Source organism: Ascidiella aspersa, chromosome 4, assembly GCF_963924565.1.
Source record: "Ascidiella aspersa chromosome 4, kaAscAspe10.2, whole genome shotgun sequence".
In the NCBI taxonomy this organism is placed as follows: Eukaryota; Metazoa; Chordata; class Ascidiacea; order Phlebobranchia; family Ascidiidae; genus Ascidiella; species Ascidiella aspersa.
The window spans coordinates 1,907,946-1,925,594 of record NC_139450.1 but is presented as its reverse complement, the minus strand read 5'-3'; the positions used below and the strand labels follow the sequence as shown (position 1 = coordinate 1,925,594).

Sequence of the window (17,649 nt, the reverse complement as noted above, 5' to 3'; positions counted from 1 at the left end):
TTTTTTGGCAACCTAGCATTGAGAGCTGCTTTCCTTCTTTTTATGTCGGTTTGCAAAATTGATTTTAAACGTCAAAGGGGAATATACCACCTTTGATGGAAAAGTGAGGGAAACATTGAAAAAACTTAATATTACACATTGTCGAAATAAATAAACCAGCAAAACAGAAAACTCGGTTAAAACTGCAAATATTCGTGACACTGTTGCAACAAAAAACACTCATAAAAGTCCAGACTTGACTTAAACAAATTACTCGCGGGCATAAAGTAGAAAAATCCATTATTACAAAGACGTTAACTCGACATTTTAGTGCAGCCTAAACGTTTTCATATCGATGGAAAAAAGGATTTTAACATAGAGAAATTTGTAGGCTGCCCAAAGAGTACACACCTATAGGAGGTTGCCCGTAACTGCCTCAGTCTGTTATTAATTAAGCGAGAGTTCCAATTCCCGTAAATCCTCCCACAGGTGAACGATTTACAATCGCAGCTTGTTCAAAACATTCATCCGGGTGAACCCGCCATTGTGTTTGATGTTTTTAGAAAAAATCTCTTTTCACCTCGATGTTTACTTAAGATTTCGGTGCGGCGCAAAATTATGCGCACTGACAATAATAAGAAATCAAATTAGAATCAAAGATTTTACGAGGAGATGTCTTCATATTTTACACATTCCGTTTGCCACAAAAAAAAACGTGTAAGAAATAATATGAAAAGAGTATGAGCCGAGGAGGAATTGAATTAGCCTCTTCAGTCTGTCATTGCTCAAGCGAGAGTTGCGATTTCCATAAACCCACCCATAGGCGAAATATTAAAATCCTAGCTCGTCCGAAACAGATATTCGTGTTACCTTGGGTCGCCCCAATAAACCCCGCTATTGTGTTTAATGTTTTTAAAAAAATCCTTTTTTACCTAGACGCAAAATTATTCGAACTGACAATTAAAGAATGAATTTACTGCATTCTTTAGACTTTCCTGTATTAATCAAAGTCAGTCATTTATAATAACGACTGACTTAAATATGACAGAAAGGTCTGAGGAATATTTGCCCATATTCAGTTTGCCACGTTTAAGGAATATTGTGAGAAAAGTATGAGCCTAATTGAATCAACATCTTCAGTCTGTCATTAATTAAGCGAGAGTTCCCATAAACCCGCCCACAGGAAAAAAATACAATCCCAGCTCGTTCAGAACAGCTATATACGAGCGACCTTCAGGTCACCTGAACAATTGTCGCGCTTCCAAAAACGGACAACGGGATACAGGGGTTTGTGACGTCACACAGCGTGTCGCGGCGCGGAACGCGATCCGGGCGTCTTCGCTTTGGTGCCGCCGTGGAAGCCGACACCCCCCGGGCCCGACAAAGGGTTAAATCCCGCCCCCTGCGATCAAATTCCCGTGTTCGAAGCAACACAATGGAAAAGTATGTAAGCCTACAGATGCTGTGTAAGTTGTTGTGGATTCTTCTTTTTTCTACGTAGTTTTCTTCGCCGTTTCCGCCGCTCTAGCGAAAGTTTTTTTTAGCTTTTGAATTTCGAATGCTCTTCCTATTTTATCGAGCGTTTGTAAGTGAGGGTGAGATTAGAAGTGTTGTAAACAAGTCATTTTGAAATGGATTAAGTACTTGTCAAGTCGTAATTAGAGCAAGTCAAGTCCTTGTAAAATTAAATGTTAAACTATTCAAATTGGTAAACTAGACCGATTATGAGCAATGCCTCAACTAAAAGGCAACAAAAAAAAGTAAATTATTTTGTTCAGTCAAATTAAGTCATTTGTCAAAAAACCTAAGTCAAGAGACAAGTCATTAAGAACAGTGACTTAAGTGGACTTAAGTCAAGTAATTGAAATTTTATAAAACTGAGTTTCCCTCGTAACCAAATTTCGAACAACATTCGTAACGTTGTACAGATGTTGCAGGAGACAAGTGTGGTGATAGTCAGCACGTGAAAGTTGTGCGGTGCAAGTTATCGGCCGTTCAGTGCCAGCAACCACACAAGCCACGTTTAGCTCACAAGGGATTGACATGACACGTGAGATAACGTGACAAGGCGAAGGTTTAAGCATGGATTTGTAAATTACTCCATAGTACGCCAGACACGCAGTCTATATACGTCCAGCGAAACAACTACTCCAGCTAAATATAAGCATAGCAAGGTCGAGACCTTGGGGACATGTGCTTGTAATTTCAGCGCGGTGTTTGCTACAACATCGTGCGACTCTACACAGCAGCAGCAGCAGCAGCAGCGGCGAAGTACTCAAGCTGCTTACTACTTACGATCAACGATCAATAATTAACCAAAGTTTTTCGTAAAAGTGAGGTCGCGCTTGGTAAATAGAGGCGGTGTGCGCTGAGCCCATGAATGACAGCCCTGCATTATTGGGCGTTGCGAAAAAAACTTCAAAACATGTGAACTCCCTTGGCTTGCAAATTTCAACCTAGCATCTATGGGGACGTTTTTTTTGTAAAGCTGCGATTCTCACTTTAGGAAACAAAGAAAACAAATGTCTACCTTTAAAGGTAAACTTATTAATAGTTAACAACAGAAGTTTTTTAATCTCCCACTGCTAAAAAACCTAGTAAAAGTCACATATAAAGGTTTTAGCTTTACCATTTTTGATTGTTTGGCAAAACCAATGACGTCATTCATATCGGACCGGATCGCGATACTTTTTTTATAAAATATCGAGTATCGGTATCGGATGAATGTCAAGTATCGGCTATCCCTAGTTAAAATAGTTAAATTCAAATTCAACTTAAAGTGAATATGTGAATTATCATAGTTAAATTCAGCCAACTCAATTTTGTTGAAGGTTCTGCTTCGACTCGAAATTTACAAATGAAAACAAAAACAATTATTTTACTTTTTATCTAAACACGTGACTCTGATTCGACGCAAGAAGAACTGTGACGTCACAATACGCAGCAAAATGCCTCGTAAGCAAAAAGACGGTGACCAAGCAAAGACGCCGAGGTAAATGAAAAGGCCTGGTTTAAAGTAATGGTTGTCAAACATATGCACACTTACAACTAATGGAAACCAGGTGGTAGGCCTACAATAAGGTAGTGGTTCGTAATAATGGGGACTGCGAACTCCAAGGGGGTCCAAAAAATGTTGCACTAACGAACTAAGGTGGTAAATATCATGCAAGGCAAATGTTCTTAAATCTAATCATTTGTGCGTTTTTAGGTATTTGTTATTCAAATAAATATTGCAATGACAGTTTTCTATTTTTGCATAATTGTTAGTTAGGGTCAGTCCTAAAAAGTAATTGTCCGTGTACGCTTGGTTAAATGTTAAAATTATGACTAAAAAACTGTTGAGAACCATTACTCTTAGTGCGTGGCTAAAAAGGTTGAAAATTAATGGATTGAAGCGTGGTATAGTTTACTAGTGAATTTAAATCTGTGTTTTTACCTTATTTTTCTAATTTAAGATCTGGTTTCCACTGGGTTTTGATTATAATAAATATTTTTATTCACTTACTTCAGGTCAAAAAAGTCAGACGCCTCCAAAGAGCGAAAGGGCGAAGACGAAGTGACCAAACCAAAAAAGACCAAGAAGGCCAAAAAAAGTAAATAATTAGGACAGAACAGCATTTGAAACCGTATCTATAAACATTAAGTACGGTACAAATTGGCATTGTTTTTTGGTGCTGTGGCAATGTAGGCCTACCTGTGAAGGCCAACTCGTAAATAGTAAATAGTAAATAAAATAAATTAAAATATTTAAACACTGAGTACTAATTGGCTTTGTTTTTTTGTGCTGTGACAATGTAGTTGTGAAGGCTGCTTCGTAAAAAGTAATAAATATACAAAAAAAATATTTAAACCTAAAATAAGACAACTAAGCCAGTGGCTCCCAACCGGGTGCGTTTCTAACGCTCAAGGGTGCCAAAAGATAATTTAATATATTTTGGATTCCATTTTTTGTTCCTTGATAAGCTTCTTGATAAATTTTTAACGTACAATTGAATTACAACAAATAAAGGGTGTTATTACCGTTGATGTGTGTTGTTTGATTTCGCTTTATTGTGACATTGTTAACAATTAGCGAAAGACTATTAAGGGTGCCCCTGCGCTAAGTATAAATTGACTTCATTGTCCTTGTTAAGGCCAACTCGTTTAATATTAATCCAAATACCCTTTTGTTAATGATTTACATCCGAGGCTCAATTTTAATTCAATTACAGCGATAAAAGGTCACGTACGGTTTCTTACTAGTTTTTCTGTCTTCAATGCACCTTTAATTGGACGAAAATCGTGGAACAGTATAGGCGGCACGCCGTGGAACAGTATAGGCGGCCTTTTCCATGTGGATAATTAGATTAAGCTCCTATCCTACAATTACAGCTTTGTAGAAAAGCCTTCTCAAATATCTCGGTTGCTCGGTGGGATCTGCCAATATTAAATTGGATGTTTGTTGAGTGGGCATTCATGTATGTATAGGGCAGCTATATGCATGCGTCCCTGGTCCAATGAAAACCGACAAAATGAGTGGGTGTGTGTTTGTTTGTAAATGAAAGCGTGTCAAGCCAAAATTGCACACAAGTAAAACCCACTTTTTGCAGGTTCTCATTTTGTTTTCTTTAGTCGAAAAGAGACTATAAGGCTACATGCTTTCACTATGGGTAAAACGGGAAAAAATAGGCTTTCGTTTTAGTGGGATTTTTACGTTGTGCGAGATAATGTATTGTGTCGCTTCATCAAAAGAGCGCAAAGGTATAAAGCAGTGGTTCTCAACCTGGGTGCCGCGGCCCCCTGGGGTGCCATTTCTAATTCCGACCATTCATCATTTCATTATCAAGCCAAAATAGGCGCCCGATTTTTTATATTTTTGCTTGAAATGAAAAAAAACTAGTAGCGTTTATTTAGTTTATTTTTTCCTTCGAGTTCACTTGAAACCATACTGAGTACATATAGAAAGGTGAGGATACCATATAACGCCTTTAAGATGATAAAACACCTTAAAATGGGCAAAACTTACCTAAATGTTGGCATTAACGTTGTAAAAATATGCACAAAATATAGTTTTGGGCGACCGTGGGCTCAATAGCCTCTCTGAATAGGCCATTCACTTTTAAATCATGTTTTGTTCAGTTTACATAAAAAGCAGCTTTATTTTACTTAAAATGATTTGCTTTTAGGTATTTACGTGTCCTACTCGCCTGACGCACCATTCGCTGAACTCAAGTTTGCAATCGGCCTCGTTCAACAACTGAAGGAGAACAACCTGAGCGACGATATCTGGTCAGTGTTCCTAGGGTTGCTGGTTCGAACACCAGGTCTGCCGATTGCCCCACAACAACGAAAATCATATTTTAATGATCTTCCTTTCAGTTTTTTTAAATTTTTGTTTTATTTGGCTTCTTAAGTTGGCTTTTGTTCGAAACTGCAGCTTATTTTTTTTATTTTTTTATTCTTTTTTTCTATTTTTTTTTTATTTTTTATTTTTTTTCAGGCAAAAAACTCAGAATAAAATTATTGGTCTTAGAAACAACCAAAAAATATACCCTATACCCTATTAAATGCTTTGAGCTACCGTTACAATTGATTTATTTAAAGTGAGTGCTTCTGCCTCCGGACAACCGTATCTCCAATAAAGGAGAGGCAGGTAATCCTTAGTGGGAGGGGAGGCACCGGGTTTATTGGGTTGGGTATAGTAATATATTTCACGCACAGCACACATCATATCTATAAAGTAGAGATTTTATAACGGATTTAGCAGCACAATAAAATTGCGAAAAATTGAACCAATCCGATTTCGAACTCATGCTCTCGCACTAAAAAATAAAATATTCGAAAAATCCTGACTAAGTAACGAATTTTAATTTAAGGTTCGACAAAGATGAGGTGGATTTGGACAACCCCATGTGGTTCACTCAACGCTTGGAGACCTTCGACAAATGCAAAGTGGCCCTTCTTCTCGTTTCAAAAAGCTACATGAGCTGTCCCATCTCATCAAGTGAAAGCCAGGTAAATATTAACAAAATAACCTTTGCACTAAAATGTTTCAATTATCGAAATGATTTAGTGCTGTAATGTCTTAAAAGTCAATAAATCAATTAGGTGGATCTACTGCATTTATTTTTTAAGGCTGTGTTAACTTAAGCAATGGTATTTTTATATGACAGAATTAGCTTATAGCTATTACAATATGCCTTCATATAACACAACTTTTTTTTAGCATTATAAACTAATTATTCACTATAATGCATATTAAATCGATGATCTATGCCGCGTCTATATTTTAGCTTAGAATGATAAATAATACATAATGGAATAAACGGCAACAATTTTATTACCGCTTACTAAATCCTTTGTTCAACAGATTATCACTGAGAGGTTCACAAACGGTTCTTCCACCGCACCAAAAGTATTCTGCGTAATTCTGGAGCCGGTGGAGTTTACAAAACCCTTAGCAGGTCGCTACTATTTTGCTAACATTGGTTGCCAGCTTAGTTTATAAATTTAAGACTATCGCGAAACTATTCAAATTGATGGGGTATCAAAAGTAGTTGATTTAAAGTTCAGTTGATGAAATGACAGAGCATAACAAGAACTGACGCAAACCTGTTTTAGATGCCCTTCTTTTATCTGGGGCTGAGTTGATTGACATCACTGGTGATTTGCATCTCTCAATCGACGAAAGGATTTCGTTTGCATTTGGTTCCCTCTACGAGCGATTAGAAAAGGTACAATGCACGGCTTACGTACTGAAACACAAGCGCAGATTGTGTTAAAACTATAGGCGCAAAACGTGGGCGTGCTTTAGTCGGCAAGTTTGTATGCATGTTTCAACCTCGATGTCTGGGGCGAATTGAAAACCAAATTAACCTATTAGCGACTATCACTAGTTTAGAAGCTTGGGTTACTTAAAAACAGATTTTGCTATGTATTTTGGTTAGAGCATATATTTGCTATTAGTTTTCCGTTGTAGATATATACTGTTAGTTCCGGTAAAATTTTCGTGCATTATTTTGCGAAAAAAGGATGTTTTGATAATGCATATTTTTAAACTCCCTGGATTTCTTTTAGGAAGTCAAAACACCCTGAAATTCGACTAAGTTATAAATAAATGTGCAAAATTATTTCTTTAAGCTCAGTTCGGGTCCGGTTTGACTCCCTGGTTACATTTGATGTCATTTTTTATCTTTAGCTTGCCGTAATGAAGTCTCGCTACATAGTACCTTCTTCGTACAAGAACCAAGTGGCTTACGACGCCTGGCAGAAAAAGCGGGTTGTACATTGGAGTTCTGGTGACGTTGTGGAGTGGTTGTACAGCATCAAAATCAGGGAGTTTTACAGGTAATTGGTCGAACTGGATAAGTGAGGACCCATAGAAAGCACAAGATCATGACCCCAAAAATTATATGTTTTGCGTGTCTTTACTATAGGTTAATCGTTAATGCAAACATTTATGAAAGGCACGTTTTCAATCGCTTTCTGTATTGTCACCATTTAAGTTTCTCTGAAAGTGTCACTTTATTTAACGCTGCGCATCACTTTGTGCTAGCTGTATAGCGTCTTGGAAACTGTTTTGTTACTCGTATATGGTGATCTGAACAAAACCACAAAGGTTGTAAAAAAGATCTGAAACAACTTTACTTGTTGCCATCCCCATCCATAGAAAAAGTGCCGAAAAAGTGCCAGTGCCAAGTTTTTTGCACAAGCGATTGGGAAAAAACCTAACAATGACCCAAGCACTTTTTCTGTCGATGGAGATGGTAACAAGGAGTGACTGAATCAAAAACTTTGAAAATCAATAAAAAATGACTTAGGCAATTTGGTTATGAGCGTGACGATATAGTTACGCAAAAAGCATCATCAGTTCTGCTAATTTCTTAATTCGAATGAATCGTATGGTGATATCTACTCGACTTTTTAGTTTTGTAATTTAATATCAAGTTAAAAATCAAATGATATCCAAGTATAGTTCTTGTTCTTAGATCCATTAAATCTTTGAACCTGGTAATTCAAGTTTAAACTAAAACACAAGCTAAATGAACACCTTTGTACAGACAAGCATTCGCGGAAAAACAGATCGACGGAATTTTGCTTTTATCGTCAAATGACTTCGACCTGCACAACTACATTGGTAAGTCAGTAAAATAGTTGAAATTCTGTTTTAACAGAACGTTGTGCTTAACAGCCGTGAGCACAAATATTATTTAATACAGGTTTTGCCACGATGTAAAGGGTAACAATAAAGCACATTATCACTTTTAAATTTTTTTTAATTTTGTTTTGAAAAAGAGGGACCACCAAGCAATGTGTACTTTTTTTAACTGGTTTAATTGATCAGTAAAACCATCCATTTTCAATATAAAATAACAAATGTATCACTGAGAACAAAGGAACAATAATTACAAGCAGTAAAATATAGGTTTTGACGCCGAATCAAATTTGTACTCATAACCTAAAAATATTATTGTTACACGTGGTTTTTCATTAATTGGTTTCCATTAATTTTACCTATTTGACCAAAGTAATGACGTAATCGGTTTGTACTGTTTGGCCTAAAACATATTGGAGTCAAATAAAAAGGATTGGATATATCTAGGTATGATGCGGAAAATATCTACACGGTTTGTTTCAGTGCGTATTGCGGTTTTACTGATTCAGATTGTATTTTTATACCCCATGGAATCTGGTTGCAGCCATTTTTTTGTCTTGGTAAGAAATCTAACACCTGTCAACCTCTTAAAGCATCTGTAGTTAAGTAAATAAAATAAAAACATTTTTGAAAAGCATACATAGGAAAGTATATTGCTTCACCCTGGCTATTTTCTTCTTAGGTTGTATTTTTATACCCTATGGAACCTTATTGCAGCCATTTTTATGTTTTGTTAAAAAATTACTCACATGTGAACCTTTTGAAGCACTAGTAATAATAGTTGAATAAAACAACAAAAAAACATTTTTGAAAAGCATACATAGAAAAGTATATTGCTTCACCCTAGCTGTTTTCTTCTGGATACAAAATTAGCAGGAAATAGCGTACATCGAGCCATTTTTCTACATCTCAGGCGTCGAATCACAAATCGTGAGGAAAAAGATCTTCTCCGAGCTGAAGCGGATAATTTTGCGCGAAATCGACAACCCGGATCACTGGTTCCTCCATTGCAGAAACTCAAAGCTGATTCCCAACTCCGTGTACATCGTCTACGATCCACAGGACTCGAGACTGGCAAGCAATGTTAAAAGCGATTTACAGCAAAGAGGCTTGCAGGTAATTTCGAATCATGGTTTTTGCTTCTGAATAGGACAAAATTTGATGGTTTAATGAAGATATTAAACATGTAGGTAATTAACCTTAAACACTAAACAGTATAAAATAGTTTAGTCTTGAATTGTTTAAATTTTAGTATTTATCTGAATGCAAGTCAATAGGCGATTCTAGCTACCTTTATTTACTAATTAATTGCAGGTCATACTTCTTAAAGTCAAAAAAAGGTAAAAAGTGGTTTTATTGTTTAAGGAATTTTAGAACGGGTGCAAGAATTGGTTGAAGATTTGAAAGGGGTGCAAGGAAAAAGGTTAAGAACCACTGTATTAGAGAATGAAACCAGCGTTTTGTATCATTTACATTAGGGCATTTAAATTGTGCTGTGTTAGGTTGCTTATAAATAGGGCGATTAATTTTTGAACGTAAAAATTGAAATTTTGAATAATTGCCTTAATTATAAGAGTATAAATAACCCAGAACGAATTTATAAATATGTAAAAACGACCATGTAGCCACAGGAAATAATGTCAACCAATCTATAAACCAAAGCGACCGTTTCAGCCAAACCAAACACGTTTTGCAAAACTAACTGATTAATTCCGCTCCCAAGGTTTTTTTTAATCTTGCTTGGTCATGTTTAGGTCAAGTTTCACGAAAAGCTCGGCCAATCGCGCCAGGAGTTTCTGCAAATTAACGGCGGAACCTTGGCCCGATGTTCCCAGATCGTGTGCCTGGTCACCGAGGCCGCCGGGGCTTCCCCGTTCGTGTACAACGAGGTTCTTTTCGCCAGTTGGATCCACAAGGGCGCTGCCATCACGTGTCTACTATTCGCCAACTCTTGGGCGAAGATGAAAAATCCGCTAAAAGGCATTTTGGGTGAGAAGGGCTTTGCGAATTTTTAAGGATAATAGTTTGTTTTTAAAATCAAGTCGATAAAAACACAGTATGTCTGTGCTTTAAATTCTGAAAAAACTCATTAAGTTAAGTGGGATAGGGTTAACCTTCCTGTCGCCTCTTCATAGGTGCTATTGTTTATTCTCACAGTATTTGAACACCGCAATAAGACAGGCTTTTTGGTTACATTTTTTGTCTAGAATCTAAATAAAACTTTTTACATTAACCACAGCACAACCTTGTTGTGATTTGTGGCTCTTAGCATTACCGGTATATAAAGTGTCGTAAAATGAAAAACAAATATTTTTTTATTTTTTTTTTTATTTTTTTGTGTGTTTTTTGGATTAATAACACCTATTTAACTTTAACATTGGTACTGGTATAACAATTAAGTTTAGGGTTAATACCGCATTTTTGTTTTACTTAGGGGATAGCCATGCAATTGATTTCGAGGGTAAGCTGTACTCAGACAGCATGGACGTCTTGGAATATCACCTTAAACCCAACCCTAAAGTTACAGGCGTCGTTTTTGAGCAGGTAATTTTGACACTATTCAAACATTTAATATGTGAAGTACCCAGGATTTTTGTTTGGCGGGGAGCATTTTTTGTTAAAAATGTCGCAAAGCTACGGCATAAATATCGTCATAAAACAAATCAACCTACGGAAAACGCGAAACAAATTGTGTTTTTTTTGGTTTAACTTGGCTAAACGTTTTAATTTAAAAGGACACGTGACGCATTAGGCACAATAATGAAATTCGCATATTGCTCGAAATAACGGCATTAATAGTCTAATTTACCAGAAGTTGCACTTTGTTGAGTTTATTGATCAAACTACACATCATGCCAAAGTATGCATACCTCCTGTAAACTGATTAGATTTCTTAAAACGACCAAAATCATTTCAAAATCGGGCACAACATTTTCTTTTGATTTACATGTATAGAGGGGGGGCTGGTCTAATTGCAAAAAATATTGCGTTATATTATGGCGAACTTAAAAGTCACTGACATTTTTGCCGGTTACCAGAGTTTCCTGGAGCACATGCGAGAAAACGTTTGCACTTTGCGCAATCTCTGCAAAAGAACGACACAACTACAACCTCATACACCGGACACTGGACTCGAACTCTACGATATGGTTCCTAAAGTTTACATCAGTTACCAGTGGGACGTTCAGGACAAGGTATGACAAACTATCGCAACTATAGGAATGGTCGATGCTCGTTATTGTATTATTATAACCCGTGTTTTAAGGACCCAAGTCAATGACTTGACCTTAGGGCACTTTAGTTTTCAAATGTTTTGACTTGAGCTAAGTCTTTTGAACAAAATTACATGACTTGACTTGAGTCTTCTGGACAAACGACTTGGGTTGAAATGTAGTGTTGTCATAAATAGGGATGCTCAAAGTAGAATATCGAATCCTTGTCCAATTCTGCCGTTTATTTCGGGTAATTGGAACCGATATAATTTATGTTTTACCGCGGATTGTTGCGCCTAATTGCACAAACCCGTGTGGTAAGTTGGCCTGTCGCCGCGGCGACCAATTTGTGCTTGCTTTAAATGTAGCCTCGCAGTGCAGTGTCAGCGTTTTTTCGGGCGACCAATTACCGCGTCTCGCGATAACGTGCGTCTAATAATTAAGTGTCAATCAAGCGTTATTGGGCGAGCGATCAACGTGTAATGTCTGGTGTGGAGTTCGCAATTTCCCTAAATGCGTTAAGTTGCAAAAGTAACATAGCGTTGCAAAACGTGCTGGCCGTCCACAAAATGCGCTATGGGGTTGCTTAAGGTCAACTTTAGGCCAATATTCAGGGAAGTTATGCAGTTATGCACAACGTAATTGTCAAGAATTCGTTATGTCAATAATAACTTTGTATTCTTTGCAGTATCATTTTACTGCATAACAGATCATGTTAGTCAAAAAAGAAGCAATAAGACTTAACAATGCTTTAAAAAACAGGACCGAATTGCTTAAGACTTCTGTGTGCAGTGTTGCATTGTACTCACTATTGGCAAAAATATAAGTTTTGGACACAACCTGGACAGTTGACATATTCCAGTTTACAGAACGGCTTCAGATGACAGTTGTTAATGTTAAACATATGAGAGAGTTTTTTTATTATAATATACACATGTTAGAAAATTGTTTGGGCGATTTATTGCTGTGATTGTGGGCCCTGTAGGGAAGATTAAGATTAATCCCTTCCCCAAACAAAATCGAGGTTAAATAATTTAATAAAAATATACTAGGATTCGCTATTCTGGATTCGTTATTCTAGATTCGAAACCTATTATTCTAGAATACCTTGGGATTCTACTTTGAACATCCCTAGTCATAAGGAACATTTTTATTTATATTCCCAGCATTTTTAAAGCAAAATGTACAACTGTCTCTGACCAAGTGACGTCTTTGTTGTGATTAAATTTAGCAAAACTAAATTTTTAATGGACAAAAATATCCAGTTTTTGACCAAATTAGCTCTTTCCTAAAGAAGTGTAGTTAGCATGAATGCTACTTTACTATTGCCGTAATATATATCCTCTAAATCTGATTTTAATTCTACAGCACACCATGTCTAAACGGCACACATTAATTTTGGGTCGCAACAGCTTCGATACCACCCTAGTATCGGACAAGTAGCGATACAATTTGCTTCGGGTATCGGCTCCGATCCGATATTATCAGACATCCCTACGCACAACTTTATTATATATTTGTATGATAATTTATGACGAATACTTGTAATAGTATACCAAGTGCCTTCGGTATTGCTTTACAGAAATCAGTCGACTTAATCAGGTTTAAATTGAATGACATGCCAATCCTGACCAGGATGTCTGTTATGTATAAAGATTTTCAGAACACACCCGGTGTACTATTGCCAGTGACAAGTGTCCCCTCATTGTGTCCAAGTGACACACAAAGGAATATAGATCAGGGAACATGGACGTGTCAACATACGTACGGCACGGTAGTGTCGAACAACATACCTAAGCGTACCGCTAATTGTAAGACAATTTACCACGTGTAAATATGTTGTACTCTATTCACTTTGGAATGATTTAGGTTCAATTCACGGTATTTACCAAATCACTAAAAAAGGCAAGGCGTTAATGAAAAGATAACAACCCAAGGCCCTTTTTAAGTGTTTACCCATACAAATTAATTTAGTTTTATCACAAAATAGATTTTAAAATACTCGTATTTTCAAACTCATCCAATTTCCACCATTTTTTGCTAAGCAAAACATAACATACGTGTACATATTAGTAGGAATAAAACAAATAATTATTCAATAAAAACGAGTTATTTTCCCACAAATGTCAAGTGGTTATTTGGTCTTTAATACTTAAGTCTAGTTAAGTCATTTTTTAGCAGTGGCTGTGTGAATACATATCAAGTAATGAACTCAAGTCCCATGACACCTCTTTTATGGCTGTATAGGTTCGTAAGATAGCGACGTACCTCGAAAACGAGGGCTTTCCATGTTGGCAAGACATCAACATGATCTCGACCACTCCGACTACAGGAAGGTCGACAAGCAGCGCTGATGTTGCCAGAATCGACACGCTGGAAGGTTGTCTTTACCACAATATGAAGGTACTGTAACAATGACTGAATTGACTGCACCACAACATGAAGGTACCATAACCACGACTGAATTGAGTAAACATTTTCAATCAAAAATTAGCAAGGTCTAAAACAGAAACAAAAATTGTATAAAAAAAGTCAAGCTTAAGACATACTACTTTGTTCCAAGAATGCAATTTTTTAAAACTGCAGTTATTATACAACTTTTAGGGTAAAACAAACGAGAAACTAAGGGAACACTGACATCGTTTACAATGCAAAAGTTTGCTTGATGTCTTAACTTATTTAAAGCAAAACTTACATATTCTCATAACTGATTAGCAAAGTAAATGGCAGTAACCTTGGCGGACAAATTCCAGAAATACCCCAATTTTGTAAAGGTAAAATGATAACTCCAGTCATTGACTCAATGACTTAAGTCGTTAAGAAAGTCAATTATACCCCAAAAGAACCAGTTCAGTGCAAAAGTTAAAGTTATTATAAGCAAACATTCTGTAAAACACAGTTTGTATTTTGGTTGGCTCGTGCAAAAAATAAGAATCTAACCTCGTTAAACTTCCCCTCAAGGCCTTCTTTGTATTAAATAATTTAGTATGCTCACCGAAAGACCTTTCTTTGCAAATCGCAGCTGTGCGGCGCCGTGGTCTGTTGCCTGACTCCCAAGTACATCAACAGCACCAACTGCGAGCAAGACCTTCTGCTGGCCCAGAGCCTGCACAAGCCAGTGGTGCCCATCCTTCTTAACTTCGTGGCCTGGCCGCCCGAGAACGCCCGGGACCGAATCCGACGCACCCTGGTCCAATTTCCAAGGCCTGTTGACCTCAGCAACGACAAACTATTCCAGGCCAACTTACCGGCTCTTCTAGACCGACTGGTCAGGCTGCGAATCTGAGACTGGCTGCTCTTCCAAAAGTTTGAGCTAGACTTGATAAAACTTGAGTACGCGCGTTGCTGAGAAAGCGGACTCCTAATGTTTCCCGGGTTGCGTGCCGGGGTGTCCTATATTATCGGATCGCAGCCGATACCCGATGCTGTATGCTAGTATCGGTATTCGTCCGATACTAGGGTGATACTGGTCCGTTATCGATGCGATACCGATCGGTATTTTAGCTGGTTCGAATGTAGCATTTTCTTTTTTTAAAGGTATTTTTTATACTGGGGATGTACGATAATATCGGATTGGAGGCGATGCCCGATATCAGTAGTATCGGTAGTTCTCCGATACTATAGGCTGATATCGGTAAAGATCCAATACTTATGTAATATATAGGTATTTTGGCCAAGGTTTGCCACCTAAAGCAGCAAGTTCTACCTTTAAGTTACATTCATCGAACAACAGCAGGTAACAACTGATGGTTTTCAAACTTCTTCACGATAAAGCGAATTTGTGCCTTATAACCTGAAAAAAGATTCCTTTTAATTCAATATATTTTGTCTGACTAAACATAGCTATGACGTCATTTAGTATCGAATCGAATGGCGATACTTTTTGCCTAAGATATCGGGTATCGGCGGACATGCCTAGCAATTACCAGTCGAAGTTTATTTTAATTTAATAACCTGGAAAGCAAATTACCTCTATGCGATTTAGTTTAACCATGTCTCTTATTAAAAACGTTATTTGGTATTGGGTCGGCTGGCACTATTTTGCACAAAATTTTGGATATAAACGCCCCATTTTGTATGTGAACCAATTGAAACCTTTTCAACTCCAGCCTGCAACATAGGTATACTTAGCAGGGGTGTTGGCTTTTTATGAGTAAAAAAGTCGTGATTATCAACCAGAGGTTCCAGAATTGGTTTATATACTCATGTTTACTACCTCAGGTTGCATAAAAATTCATTAAATGCCTTATTGTCTCCAAATGGCCTGAAATCTGTGATCGCACATTTCCAGTTAATTACTCTACTCGTGTAAATACCCGTGCTTTTATGCCAGTCATTTGGTTATTTGTTGCACAAGGACCTTTTTTAGGGAGGTCCAACCCATGGCCCGCCTGATATTTACGTGCGGCTCAGCGCTTATTTTCACTTTCAGTAGCCTTTATTTAAAACAATTGTTTCGACTATCATCAAAACGTGTAGAACGCGCAGTATTTGATGTAGGCCCAATCTTATGTTTTTTCTGAGACTATAATCGAGCCTAATGTCGCATTTCAACATCCATCAAACTCTTGTATACCCATCATTGTTAAGCAAGATGTTTATTTTGCGGACCGTTTTAAGGAAATATATCAGCCCAAAGGTGTTGTACCATGGCGTGCAAACTCAATTTTTTTTTTTAAATTTGCACCCGAGTTCACTCTGGAAGAGCGGGTGTTTATAAGTTAAGTTGTTTTATGACGTCACCCCTTTATAATTTAATAGGTTTTGCGGCCCATCGAAATTTCTAAAGTGGCAGTGCGGCCCTTTCTGCTAAAAGGTTGGTCATCCCTGGCATTTATCAATAGTCAACAAATGTCATCTAACGAGTAAAAATAAAGACATAACAAGCAATTACAAGACGCTTGACAATTGTAAATAGAAATTGTTACTCGTTACGTTAAATAACACCGTTTTATCGTTTACCTATCCCTATACTGTGTGAGAGCTTTTTTAAACAAAGTGGTAAAACACAACATAATATAAAAAACATGGTAGGATTTCTTTCCTGTCAAGTGTTATGTGTTTGTATGTTTGTTTGTTTTAAAAAATAATGCAGTGTTATTTTGTTACCTATATTATATATATATTTTTTAAGTTCTTCAATGTATATAGTTAACCAATAATTACACAAACCGTTTTGATTAAGTTGCGTTAACGTTAATTGCGCAATATGAATGTAAAAAAGGGGTGTTCTAAAAATGCTTTACTGGAAAGATCGGTACGTTAACGTATTGTACTTTTGTTTCTGTGTTTGTATTGCCATTTCCATGCTATTTGTATGTTTACTATCACATGCATTGATGAAACACGCACAGCACACAAAATTATAGATTTCTACTTTTATTAGCAACGGTATAAAAATAGAGGTAGGAGAGAGAAGAAATCATAAAACACTAAAAAACAAAAAATCGAACTGCCAGATCAACTATTGTCTGTTTGGAGCCAATTCAAAGTCATTTAAATGGGTTGATAGAAATAATATACTGTGAAACGTAATAAAAATGAAAAAGTCTAACGTTGAGCACTATAGGCCTACTTGAAATGATAATTAAAGTCTATTTTATGAAAAAAAAACTTTGTGTAAAAGTTTGGAGCATAATGGTTGGAGGTTGTAGTAAGACGTAATAAGAATATCAAAGCCCATACAGAAGTAGGTCATTTTAAACGTTCCGAATAACTCTTTATTCATTTTCAACATCACCTATAATATTCTTGTATGGGCTTTGACATTCTTACTACGGCGATAAAAAGAGTGTTTAACGTTAATCAATTATGTGGTTAGTTTGACACGCTCGCCCATAGTAAAACTGATTAACGGCAGAATATAGAAGTACATTGGCATGCAGGTCGCTCAAAATGCTGGCATAGAACCTCCAGGCAACTTGATTACTTTATTGACGTTAGGTCCACACGCCCAAGGTCTAGATAGGTAAAATCGAAACAACAGGTTAAACTTAATGTCAAGTTACAGCAAAATATTTTAACCCTTTAACGAAAATTTTGTACATAGAAAACTAGTAATATTTAAAATCGTTAGCATAAATGGGTACACTATGCAAGGATTTATAATGTAGCTTGATAATGAATTGCTAAGCCAAAAAGGTCGAGTAGATCGACTTTTTTAGCTTTGCAATTGATACAAGTTAGCATAAAGGCATATAATCAATAACCACATTATTCACTTAGACCACATAAACACTCTGTAACTTATAAACCTATAGAATTAATTTATCTCTACAGAGCATATAAAGTATTTACGTTTTATTGAAAGAACGGTTGCTCAAT

General features: G+C 36.7%; 1 protein-coding gene across 1 annotated transcript; it reads left to right on the top strand.

Moving 5' to 3' along the window:
* Window positions 1–2,910: 2,910 nt before the first annotated feature.
* Window positions 2,911–16,059, top strand: LOC146146597 (uncharacterized). The gene is made up of 14 exons (XM_083387576.1): window positions 2,911–2,971; window positions 3,490–3,572; window positions 5,145–5,247; window positions 5,835–5,973; window positions 6,329–6,422; window positions 6,580–6,692; window positions 7,157–7,305; window positions 8,019–8,095; window positions 9,027–9,229; window positions 9,868–10,102; window positions 10,548–10,657; window positions 11,152–11,307; window positions 13,573–13,728; window positions 14,348–16,059. The coding sequence occupies exons 1-14, from the start codon at window positions 2,928–2,930 to the stop codon at window positions 14,609–14,611; spliced, it is 1,926 nt and encodes a 641-aa protein (XP_083243702.1). The 5' UTR covers window positions 2,911–2,927; the 3' UTR covers window positions 14,612–16,059.
* Window positions 16,060–17,649: the final 1,590 nt, after the last annotated feature.